Raw genomic sequence first — 12814 nt, forward strand, 5'->3', positions numbered from 1 at the left:
ATAACATACACAAGATAAATGCTACTTATCAACAATATAAATGTGTTTTTTTTAAAGGATCAGTAGGAGTCTGACTTGAATCACGGTGCACCATCCACAAAACATTTGTGGAAAATGTAATAGTTTTGAATTCAGTTATCAATGTACTGTTGGGGAATATATTCAGGATGTGATAGGAAGGGAGACTTCCCCCTTAGGTTTCAAGAGGTCAGAAAGTCACACAAGGGGCAATTCTTTTTGCCTGAGGTGTTTACAGGAAGGTAGATATGATGACATTTACTGTCCTGATAAAATATCAAAGGGTCACTGCCCTGGGAAAGGCAAAACATCAGGGGGGTCATTGTTTTGGGAAGAAATGATTAACAACTGTCATAAAACTATGTTACCCCTATTCTGTTGTATTTAAGTAGGAAACATTTTAAGATTTAAGATTAAAGTAATATGATTCATCACACTGAGTCAACATTTTTCAGGGAATTAGCAACTCTTCACCTCAACAAGGAAGATTTCCCTTACACTTGCATGCATCATTTTATAGAAGAAATATTGGTAAAGAACAGTAGAGTACAGTGTATTAGTGTGTCATTTTTCTCCGTCAGTAGATATACAGATAATGTTTCAGTAAAAACACAATTCTGTGTAAACACAGTCACATTTGGTGTGGTAGACTAATTCTAGTCTTGCAAATATCACTTGTTTTTAATGCAGTGCTTGCTAAATCACATCCTTTTTCCCTAGATCGGTCTTGAGACTAAAAAGACTTTCTGCCTGTGCTGGGGAATAAAAAGTGATTGTAAATGAATCTGCCGTCATGGCTGTCAAGCTGACTGAGCAGAGAAGCTACAAGTGGATGAGCAACAAAGGAGTCATGAAAAGAAAATCTTGACATTGTTTTTAATGGTGGAAGTTAAGCATTGCAAAGCAAGAGCAGACATCATCATTCAGTCATTCACAGATAAAATCCCTGATAAAACAACAATGCATTTTATGGCTTTTAACAGCATGCTTTGTGAGCACAGATGATGAGTTAAAAAGGTTATTTTCCATTATTTGTTAGGGGCAATTTTCTCATGGAGATCAAGGTAAATGTAATTCAGTTCTTTTCAGCTGCATATTGGGAATAAAATACAGGAAATTATATTATTTTGCAACCACAGGGAACAAAACAGGACGAGTTAACAAGTAAAGTGTTTCAACTGCCATTATAAATATATATAGAAACACTGTTTGCATTAAATTGTGTTCCCAGCACTGCAGTGGTGAAATTATTTCTGATAACTTTAATTTCTCCAGTGAACATGCAGGTCCAGTGTGCTTCGGTCCTTTTTATTTTTAGAAACATTCCAAGTGAAAATGCTGTAATATGACAGCTTATCCACAGTTATAACTTTTGCGAAAATCAGTGTTTGACATGATTTTGTGACAAATGTGTTGAGTTCAAGGAACTCCAACGATAGGCTGTCAACCAATGATCGGGTGAGTTCGACAGATGTTCTGAGAACCTCCCACTCAATGTGTTTATCATAAGCTGAAAAGCAAACAGATAGCAAACAGTGCTACACACTGCACTGCTTGAGCTACCTGTGCCCATATCGACTCACAGGTTTGCCACTGTTTGTGGTCATACAAATATATGGGAGATCTTTAGTAATAATGCACTTAGTGTAAGGGACATGGTAGACTAAGTCCTTCCTGACTGTCCCCAGAGCTCAGAGAGAGGTGTGTAGGTTTTTATGATGTTGAAAAGCCTGTGGATTGCTGGAAAATTAAGATTCTTAAAACTAACTACATAACATGATGAATGGAGATTCCTGTTCTCAAAGAACATGTTGATAGCTAATATAAAAATCAATAAGTATGTGTAAAAGACTGGTGGTTGACAGCCACGTAACCATGCTCTGAGGGGTCAGTGTTTTAACTGGAGGTGGAGAAAGAGAGTGTTAACAAATGTATTACACTTAAACAAATCATACCAAATGTCTGTGCAAAATGACAACAAACTGAATGTGCAAAGGACTGTACCTCATCCAAACTGTTTCATGAAGTCACATAATGCGCATACATCAGCATTCTGCTACTAGAATTATAAAATGGCAAACACAGCTTCAGGCTTGATTTCTATGATTTGATGAAATCATTTCTCACTCGAGTTTTTGGTTTTTGTAAACAGTAACATTCAAAGAAGTCTGCGCTGACAGCCTGGCCAATGTAAAGATATATAAGCATCAGTAAACTTCAGTGTTCCTTATCTTCACATGTTCAGTCAGTCACACAAAAGGCCTGTGTATTGATGCAATCAAATACTGATTCACTCTGTGTATTTGAGGTTGTGTGCTTATTTATGTGTGTAAAATGCCCACTGCTCTCACACACCACTATTCCTCAGTCTAAAGCTTTGTCTGTAAACATTTCCAAATATCTTCCTTCCTTTTCTTTACATTCCTTACTTGCTCACTGTAGTAACTCACTAATTAAATAATTGATAAATAAATAAACATAGAAGTTAACATATAATACATTCAAGTACAGTAGTTCTTCTGTAATGGAATGCAAGCAAGTTCTGCTCTTGCAGCTTGCACCGCTTACAGTCGGATGGTTGTTTGCTGACTGTTTGCGGGTTCCAAGACGTGCACAGCAAATCAGTCAGTAACCACATGCACCTCGCCAATCTCAAACTGGCTCTATAATGTTGAGTTTGTTGTGATCATTTGAGTGGTCATGTCAGTGACACCAGTATGTTTCTGAGGTAACCTCACCTCACACTCTAAAGCCCATCCTACACATGGCTGTTCTGGGTCACACTGTCCACATCTGCAGCAGCTGTGGGCTCACTGATGACCTCACTTATATGAGGTCAAACGCTATAGGTAGCTTGAAGGTCTAACACTTCATTGGTCGTGATCCACTCATAGTGCAGTGAGGGTGCGGAACAGCTGAGTGAGGCAGAAGACAGAGGCGGTGAGCGCTGTGCATTGCTTGGCCAACAGCTTGGTGCTCAGGTCCTGGCAGCTGCGCTTGCTGCTGGCTCGCTCCGCTGCCAGACAGAAGTCCCTGAATGAGCGGGCCACATCTGCCAGACCTGCGACTGCCTCGGCATTCCTCCGGTCACATCTGTCGCACCCAGAAAACCAGAGGCATATACCAGCCAACTCCACCAGGGTCCGGAAACTGTCAGCCAGGGAGTGAAGCATTTCCTCAGGGCTCTGTCCAATCCCCACCACCTTCTGACAGCCTGACATCAGTCGCCGTGCCTCTATCTGCAGCACCCGCTTGTTCTCTGTAAAGTGAGCAGGGCAGGTGTCCCTTGGGTGGCGACCTCCATGGCCTGATCGGTCAACACCACTACTTTCCAAAATGGAAAGAAGCTGATCCACGTCGACACGCAGTACTTGGAAACCTGTGGGGGGTTCGGGGTAGCACTGCTGGCCTAGCCGACTGATGGTGTCCTTGTGCGTTTGAGATAGGAAACTGTCAGAGGTGTCAGACAGTGGTGAGAGGAGAGGGCTGAGCTCAGAGGTTGAGGAAGAAAAAAGGATGGAGCGTGGGAAGGAAGGAGAGTGGGTGGAGGAGGTTGAGAGAAAGGAGGGAACAGGTGAAGAGGTCATGAGAGGAAGACCTGCTCCAGAAGTCTGAGTCAATCCGCTGCTCTGTGTGCGACAGGAGAACTCATAGACTGTCAGCTCCTCGTCAAAGCTGTCCCCACCGCTGAAGCAGTTGGTATAGACGGCTGGGCAACCGCAAGCATCCAGTGGAATCTGCATCCCTTCCATAACCGACTCACATCCAGATGCTAGCACAGAACTGCAGCCAAACTCCGGCTTCAAGGGTGGGGTCGTCACCACCTCAGTTAGGGTCTTTGTCTGGGATGGTTCCTCACAGATGGTAAACACCCTGCAGCCTGATGAAAGGGATTTTGCTGAGTCTAAATTCTGCCCAGAAGGCCTGCAAAGACCTATTAAAGGCCTGTCGCTACTGGTCCGTCTTACCTTCTGTGATTGACTGTGAAAAGAAAGTCCTGGCCCATTTAGATTCTGTGTTGTCACCACTATCGGAGGGTGGGCAGAGGGTGAGGAGTCTTTTATAGGGCCAGGAGTGTCTATCTTTTGGCCCGAAGTGTCTTTTTGGATGTTGTTCACAATGGAGACTGGAGGCTCTGTGATTGGTCCTGGCGTGTTCTTGATAGGAAACGTGTACAGAGGCTGATTGTGGTGTTGGGATTTGGGCTCACTTTGAACGGGCAACGGAGAACTTACTTCCTTCACCTCTGGCACTGAATGAAAACTCTTCACTGAGGTTGTTTCTACAAAAAACTCCCCATCTACCTCTGATCCTGTAAGGGTTGCATCCGAATCGTCTGACTCCACGGATTCTGCAGTTGTGCCTGTTTCGAGGTCTATTGTTTGTGTGACGTCATTAACATCTGTGATGGTGATTTCAACATTGTCTTGCATAGGACTGCTGTCAGCGGAAGGACTCTGGGCTACATTCCCTACCCCAGCTTGGCTGAGATTTTCCTGGGATCTTGATAAATACAAGGGCAACTTTTGGATCTTCTCCCTAAGTGTGGAGGCAGATAAGCGACCCATAATGGTAGGAGAGCACGTCTGGAAGAGGAAATGAGTTGGAGAGGGAGGGTCTTTGGAGAGATTGTGGACTATGGCTGTGTTAGCTTTTCCTAAACTAGAACTAGCTAAACTATCTTTAGTTTCAGCACTTTGCATGGATCCACTTTGTGGTTTGTCTACATTTTGATCCGAATCACTTTTCAGTCTTGTACTTGAATTAAATGTAGGAGACGTAACACTTGTTGCAGCTCCAAGCTTTGCAGTTATAGAGTTTATAGCACGAGTATAATCTGAGTTAACTGGATGAATTCTTGTCTGAGCTTCAGTGTTGATATGAGTAGTCATCTGACAATCACCTTTACTTGCTGGGGTTGAATTAGCACTGATGCTATGCTTTGTAGCTATGCTCCAGTCATACTTCTTGTCACTATAAGAATTTAAGGAATTACTCACTTCATCATCATCGAAAACATTGTCCGAATTGGTGCTGTCACTTACTTCATCACTAACAACACTGGTGGCTTCATCCTCATAGACACCGGTTGTGACATCCAAACGTGACTGTGCTTTGTTTGTGTGATTTTGTTGGCAAGGTGGCATCTCCTCAGAATTGGATGAAGATGTTCGTGTGTTTTCCCTTCCTGTTTCTTCCCTCACCAAACAGTCACTTTCTGATTTGTCGACAACTGCTAGTGGAGGTAGAGGGGATGAGGGTGGAGCAGGTGGTGGTGAGTATGATGGAGGATTTGACTTTTCACAGACACTTTCAAGGATGTGTTCCGCTATATATGAATTTTGCTCTAAAGTAACTGGATGGGCTCCTAAAAGGCCATTACTACCCTTTTTATTCACATCTATCAAAGACATAGGCAGCGTGTTGGACTCTGGCTGCCTCTCAGCGCCAATGAGTGGTCTCTTTGAACTGGACGAGGACCCTCTTACCCCCTCTTTCTTATCCTCATCCCGCTCCTCAGTGATTTCTGGCAAGAACATATGACTAGTGAATGGCCCATTTCCTGGCACATCTGTTGTCTCCTCTTCTCCCTCCCCACCACTCTCCTGTCCCTCCCCTTCCTCTTTTCCATCCCCCCTTCGATCAGCACACTCTTTCCCGTCTGGATCCACTCGGCAGCGGACAACGGTGATTGTAGGAGATGCTGCCTTCACCAGATCTGTGACCGATTTGGATTCCATTGCATCTGGTTCCATCTCCATGTCCTGTTTCCTTGTCCTGGAGGAAGGCTGTGATTCTCTGGTCTGCTCACGAGACCCAAAACCACAAGGAGAGCCAGGTCCACGCAAGTGGGGTTTGGACAGGATGGGCTTTGACTCGAGCTGAGCTGGTTCCCCTTCAGAGTGAGTCAGAGAGGAGACAGTAGGACTGGGATTCTGGGTTTGCTCAGAAGGTTCAGGATCTGAGCTCAGCATCTGTGCATCATTGGCTTCTGCCAAATGGTTCTTATGGAGCTTATTAGAGAGCAAGTCCTGCCTTGATTCTGGATCTGGCTCTGGATACGAGACCCTCGAGGTGTAATCAGTTTCCATGAAGGAACGCCGCTTTCGTGATCGTTTTCTGAGCTGAAACAATGTTTCTATGCCTCCTCCTTCCTCCTCGCCTCCTTTTCTGTCTGCTTCTGCTTTTCCATCTTTGTCTGCATCAGTCACTGAGACTCTGATGTCACTGAGGCTGAGTGTGCTGAGGAAGTCCAGTTTCATCTCTGTGCAAATGTCTGCAAGATAGTAAAAAGAGGCTCAGCCAAACAGAATGTACATAAAAACGACCTTTTTATGTCTAAAAAAGCCTAACAATTTCCTCGAGTTTTGTGAACAGTGGACAGAAGCGGAGAAAAGAACTACTGTAGGCAAACCCAATTAACAAAATGAAAAACAAAATTCTAGTTTCACATTACTTTATTTCTGCTTTGAGGTTTAGAGTATGTCAAATGTGTGTGGAACTGTAATTGAAATAATCTTTTTGTGATTTATTGAACTAGTTCATTTATTTACTAGTGAGCTGTGTGTCACTATAGCCACTCGGGGTGTTATTTGGGCATAGGTGAGACAAGTTCCTCCCAATCTTACTTTTGTCTCATTTAAATTGTCCAAGTAGTTGTTAGTCCTAAGTTTATATACTATACTACTACTACTTTATAAAGAGTTAATATTTTGGAACAAGGATGATGGATTCAACTAAAATGTTGCTGTATTTCTTTACTTACACATCAGCACCAATACAATAATCTAAAAAAAATGACATTACAAGTGAAAGTCCTTCCTTTGAAATTGGACTGCAGCAAAAGTTTAGAAATATCAGCAAAATATTCTAGTAAGTAAAATAAGTAAAATATGTCTGTCATTTATGTGACAATCTGTTATTATGTGTATATTAGTAGATAATTAATACTGTAACATAAATATGTCTTTAGCATTTTACATTTGAAGCTGGTGGAGGTGCATCTACTTTAATATACCTTAGATTAAGTTAAGGTCAATCAAGTTGTATCCCAGCCGGCCGGGTCAGGCCACAAGATGAATTGGAGGGATTGAGAGATGATTAATGGGCATGAGAGAAGACAAACTAATTTTCTCATTTGTGAAATCTTGAACAGTTATTTAAATGAAACCATCTGGGAAGTGTCTAAGAAAGTTTCAGAACAACTGGTATGACCTTTATTGAACTGTATTTCATCTGGAAAGTAACTGGTAGACTATAGCTGTCAAATTAATGCTGTGACGTAAAAAGCACAACACATCCTTCTAACAGGTAGTGAAGGTAGTATTACAGTTTTACAAATTGGAAATACTCTGGTGAATTAATAGTATCTTAAAACTGTTCATGAGCACAATGCTTACTTATATACTTTTGGTCACTTTACATCACTGGACTGACTTAATAATCAGTGGGTCACATTGAGCATCAGAGTAGATGTGGTCAGAAGCTGGTCTACTTCTTTCCTGCCAGTTACATAACATAGCTCTATAAAGTTGTATCACTTAGGTTGAGTAATAACTTTGATCACTAGATGGCAGCAAAAGCGGAATTAACAGCCTGTGCTTTCAGTCTACAGGGCTTTAAAATGTTGGTGATGATCCTCACAATAAAAAACGACTCACCTCTTGGCAACGCCCCCGAGGTCGGGTCTTCAGGTGAGGTGAAGCGATCTCTGGCGTCATAGAACTCCTCATCTGAGCTGCTGTCTCCAAAGCCAGGTGGTGGTTGAAGGATGGGGACAGGCTCCAGGTTAACCACCTTCGCTGGCTCTCCCTTCACCTCGTCTCCATTTTCTCCATCATTAGATGAAATGGGCTGGGGGAGGCTGCGTGCGCTGTCGGGGGTGATGCTGGAGCAGAGTTTGTAGTAGCAGCGAGCGTCGCTCTGGTCAAAGTTAAACACAAACTCTGTGTTGGAGGAGGGGGAGGAGGGGGACAGTGGATGTTCTTTAAAGAGACCCTCCCCACTTACACTTCCACCTTCACCTGCTCTTCTCACTGACTCATCCATTTCTTTCAACATCTTCCCCCTCCTCCTCCTCAACTCCTCTTCTTCATCTTCATCTTCCTCGCTGGCCTCCGGAGGGCTTGGCAGGAAGTCCACGAGGCGGGAGAGCTCAGCAAAGCACAGGGAGTTGTCATCAGAGCAGGGGTTACCTGGACACTTTAGGACATGTTCAAGGCTTTGAGAGGGGGAGATGGGTGTGAGGAGCTGGGGATCAGCTCCGTCACCTGACCGTCTGCAGCCCCCTCCTCTTCTCTCATGAGTTGCGAGGTGAATAAGGGGATGGGAGTGAGGAGCTGGAGGGGCGAGGAGGTGGGGCTGAATGCTCCGATGAGAGTAGTGATGAAGCTGCAGGGAAGGGTGGATGTTGGCATGGGTTTGTAATAGAGCACTGGGGTGAATAGAGGAAGAAGAACATGAAAGTAAGTCGTCTTCCTCCAGAGCATCAAGGGAGTCGCTGGAGGGGCTGGTGAGGACACGAGAGTCAGACTGACAAGAATCTGATGCCTCTGATATGGACGGTTGCTCATCTGCTGCTCGCACATCTTCTCCACCTATGTTTTTACCTTCCTCTCCCTCTTTTTCCTGTTGTCCCCCTGAGCTTTTATTTGTTATCTCACTCTGTATTCGCTGACCATCCTGAGCACTCCCTGTCTCTTCCTTGTGCTCTATGTCTTTATCCTTACCCTCTCTGTTCTTATCGAGCGGACACTTTTCCTTTTCAGTGTCAGCATCCTTTTCTTCTTTTTGCTTCTTATTCCCCCAGGGTTTGTCTCCTTTTTCTTTGCTATCTTTGTTTCTCCTTCTGTCTTTTTCTTTTTTTTTTCTTCCGTCTGGATCTGATGAAGATCTGACACGAGGGCAGGGCTTGTCGTCGTGAGACACCTTGGCAACCAGTGGATCCATGTCCATGTCTGAGGAGTTGTCTGAGTCGCTGCCACACCGTGACACATAACCTGGAACATACACAACATGAAAACAAAAAGTGGTTCATTATTCACAGCAAACTTGTGTCTGACTTTATTGATATATAGACTATTTTATGACTGTACATTGCTGTAAATGTTTATGCACCTTCCTCAGCCGACACTCGATGCTTCTTGGAGTCATCAATCCAGGGAAAGATGTTGAGGTTGGGGTCAACAAACAGTCGACAGTACCCTGCTATCAGACAGGACATATCTTTGGCTGCAACTGACTCCAATAGCAACGTGATGGGCTTCATATGAGAAAGGAGACAAGATGGTATGGGATGAGGCAAGGACAGGTAATGTTAGACAGTGGAAAAACACTTTAGCTATAGTGATTTTGTATCCATAGGGCTCATAATATTGATGGAAAGGCAGTTATTCTTTTCAAGCTGACATCTGCACATTGTGTAGACGAGGGGGTACACAAAATAATGCAAAGAGGTCAGAAAGACATTTTAAGTCATCAATCACATTTAAAAACATTGAATTATATTTAGTAATATTCTTAAGCTATTAAAAAGGTCTGGCAGCAGCAGCTTCCAGACTTCAAATTTCCTGTGTCAAAAGCATTAAAAAATGCTAAATTACGTTATTACTCTATGAAATCTGTAAAAAGAATCATAACCCATGATAAATGGTGAAACAAACTGCCAACAAAGAGTGAACAAATAATGCAAATTGATGTGCAACTTTAAATAATCCTACTGCGTAGCAGTGTTTGCAATACTGATTTGGTTACTTCATGGTTAAAGTGCGCTTGTGTGTTTTGAGTATATGCTTATTAAGTTTTTTCAATTTTCAGTTAGGTTAGTGGCATACTTTTTCAGGAAATTCTTACATTATTGGGTGCTCCAGATGTGTGCTGTGTGTGCGTTTTCCTGGTCTTACCTTAATGTCCTGCAGGTATATTTTGACCAGGCTGACCTTTTCGGATTCAGGCAGTAGCTCGATGCGTGTGATGCTGGTGAACTCTGTGAGGCTGGACAGGATACTCAGTTTGTGGTTGACCACCTGACTCACACCGTAGCGTGCCCCCACCAACAATGTCACCATTGACTCTCTGTCCTGGAGCTGAAGGGTGGGGTGCAGGGGAGAGGTCGTTGAACAGACAAAATATTGAAACTTCAATCAACCAACTCTCACTAAAGAATGAATATAAATGTACAGTAAGCAGTTTGAGCGCTACCATCATGGTGGCACTGAAGGATTTCCCTCCAAACGACTTAAGATCACTAAGTTCCTCCAGGTAGTTGATCCGTGCCTGGTCGACTGACAGGCCCTTCTGCTTGGGATCATGCTGTGATTGGCTCTTCTTCATGTGGTATGCAATGGCCTTCCTCAGATCTTTCTCTCGCATGTTCCTCAACAAGGTGGATGACACAAAGTTCTCGATTCCCCACGTCTTCCTGGAGCAAACACAGAAACCAGCAATGAGAGGGTCTGTTTGTCTCTACAACACTGTTAAAGAGATTAAGTTTATTTACAATGTGTGAATTCACAGTACACATGAATGGAATAGTATTCCCTTGATCCCAAACCAATTTCTGATGCAGGCTGCAGAATGACTTTCAAATCGTGAAATGCATCCTTGATGCTCATTTAAAGGACTACAAGACTGCAGTTCTATTGCACAACTTGTGTAACTGTGGGACTGTTTGTCAGGGTGCTGCTTGAGAAACGTGTTGGGATCATATTCACTACTGTTACTCCAAAAGTTTTATCATAGTTTAACTCAGTAGATATAAAGATCATTCAAATGTGTGCATGTGTCTCACGTGATGATCTTCAAGTTGGTCTTTGGTGATTGTCCAAAACTTGCCAATCTCTCCTGGATGTGTAGTGCAGCCAGTCTCAAGGCGGTGTTACACCTCATCTCTATTGCAAAGCGCTCCTGCAGCACATCATTCACCCCCTAACATGCAGTGACACACACACACGCACAGTGAAGAACAGTACAGATTATGAAAGAAATACAAATCTGTAATCTGTATACATTTCATTGGGTAAATGTGTTTGTTAAGTTCTTTGGATTTGTACAGATTTCAGGCCTGTTTATGGTTTTAAGCAACTTGAACTGAACACAAATATAACATAACAACAAGAGGCAACGAAACTTTGGTGTATTTACCATTCAAGTTTTGCTTGTTAAGAGACAAAAGCATTGGCTGCCAGTCACAACTGCGTCTGGCATGTTTTCATTTTGTCAGTGTGTACGAGTGTGTGTCATCATGGCAAAATGTGGTCCTTAAGACAACTATTGTTGCAGGAACTAACACAGAAGCATTTTTGAGTGTTTCACCAGGTGATGTCTGTCTGTAGACAGAGTTTTGTCAGAGCGATAGCATAAAAACAGTGCAGATGCAGCCATTGAACTTTTCAGGTGTATAGTTGAGATCAAAATGGAGGCCTGTTTGAAAGATGGGCATGCTCCTACCCAAGAGTACTGAATACTAAAGTAATACGGTAGTAATGATTAATGAGTAGTCGTGGATCGGACAAGATGAGCTTTCACTCTTCTAATTCACATCATTAAGAAAAGGGCAGCATCATGCTGTGTTAAAAATGCTGCTCCTTAATTTGATTAAGAATCCCCTCACAGGTAAGGATACTTACAGCTGAACAGCTGATTACATATTTTTTCCAAAACATTACAATTATTAAACAAAATTTAAAAGATTAAGTTATGGATAAAATGGAAATCCCAAGATTTTTGTGACAAAAATGATTAGTAATATGAGGAGTTAACTCCAGCAGCCAGGAGTTGATCTGTGGATCTGAGGATCAGTTCACCTGCTGGTAGAGGTACAGAAAGGCTGTGGGATCCTCCTGCAGCATGGTCTCGAGGTTTTTGGGCATGAAACAAACACGAAACAGACATCTGTAGTCGTGGGCCTCTTTCTTCTGCACCACCTGCAAACACACACGCATAATTGTTATTACTCTGTGTGTGTGTGTGTGTGTGTGTGTGTGTGTGTGTGTGTGTCTATGTGAGCACGGGTGTACCTGCTGTATCTTCTCCTCATCATGTAGCAGCAGTAGTTTACTAATGCTGTGCTGCTGCTCCAGCACCAGGGAGAAGTGTTCAATTCGGCTCAGAGAAAGTTTTTCCCTCAGTGTCATCACAATGTCCTGATGCACAGAGAAAATTACATTGTGAGAGACAATATTTTATAACATCAAGGAACAAGATTGCTGAGGTGAGCTGAGCTGAGGTTTGTAGGTCTCAGGAAAGGAAAGGCTGAGTAGTTGGCAAATTTAGAGAGCTGATGTACAGGATATCGAATATCGACAGAAACTGTGGAAGTGACTGAATCACATTAGCTGTAGTTTCAAATCAAATTTAAATTAGCCTATAAATTCATTGAATATACTCAAATATGCAGCTTAGTACAGTCTTGAACCTGCATCACGTTAATCCACATTATGGAGTTGTCTCCTTGACAAATATGTTGATCTCTGAGGAAATTAGCATGGAAATAAGCTTTATATGTTGACTTGATCACAAAGAATACTTTCATCACATAAACACTTTATGAACCTCAGCATCATCTCTGAACCCCCGAACTTCATTACAATTCTCATGTCTTTAGTATGAAGACAACATGAAGTTGGTTATAAATAGGAATGGATATTGATGTGGTCAACTGCATCATTGCATTGTACCTTGACTGTGGTGCCTGGTTCAAATTTAAAGGCCTTGGTCTGCCCGTTCTCCAGATACACCTTCAAAACGTTTGGCAGGAAGAGCAGCGAATTGCCCTGCAAACCAGACATGAGGTCAG

At 42.8% G+C, this 12814-nt stretch overlaps 1 protein-coding gene across 2 annotated transcripts in view; it reads right to left on the reverse strand.

Moving 5' to 3' along the window:
- Positions 1-880: 880 nt before the first annotated feature.
- The window catches only part of LOC119022845 (FERM and PDZ domain-containing protein 1), a 44091-nt gene continuing 32157 nt past the window's right edge, over positions 881-12814 (reverse strand). For both annotated transcript variants that reach the window (XM_037104216.1, XM_037104224.1), the window contains 9 exons: positions 12696-12791; positions 12036-12161; positions 11823-11942; positions 10808-10944; positions 10219-10438; positions 9921-10103; positions 9136-9280; positions 7680-9017; positions 881-6295 (listed from right to left, as the gene is read on the reverse strand). In XM_037104216.1, coding sequence (XP_036960111.1) covers positions 2907-6295; positions 7680-9017; positions 9136-9280; positions 9921-10103; positions 10219-10438; positions 10808-10944; positions 11823-11942; positions 12036-12161; positions 12696-12791 — 5754 coding nt within the window. In that variant the 3' untranslated portion in view covers positions 881-2906. The remainder of the gene's footprint in view (positions 6296-7679; positions 9018-9135; positions 9281-9920; positions 10104-10218; positions 10439-10807; positions 10945-11822; positions 11943-12035; positions 12162-12695; positions 12792-12814) is intronic.

Source organism: Acanthopagrus latus, chromosome 1 (genome assembly GCF_904848185.1).
Source record: "Acanthopagrus latus isolate v.2019 chromosome 1, fAcaLat1.1, whole genome shotgun sequence".
NCBI classification, from domain to species: Eukaryota; Metazoa; Chordata; class Actinopteri; order Spariformes; family Sparidae; genus Acanthopagrus; species Acanthopagrus latus.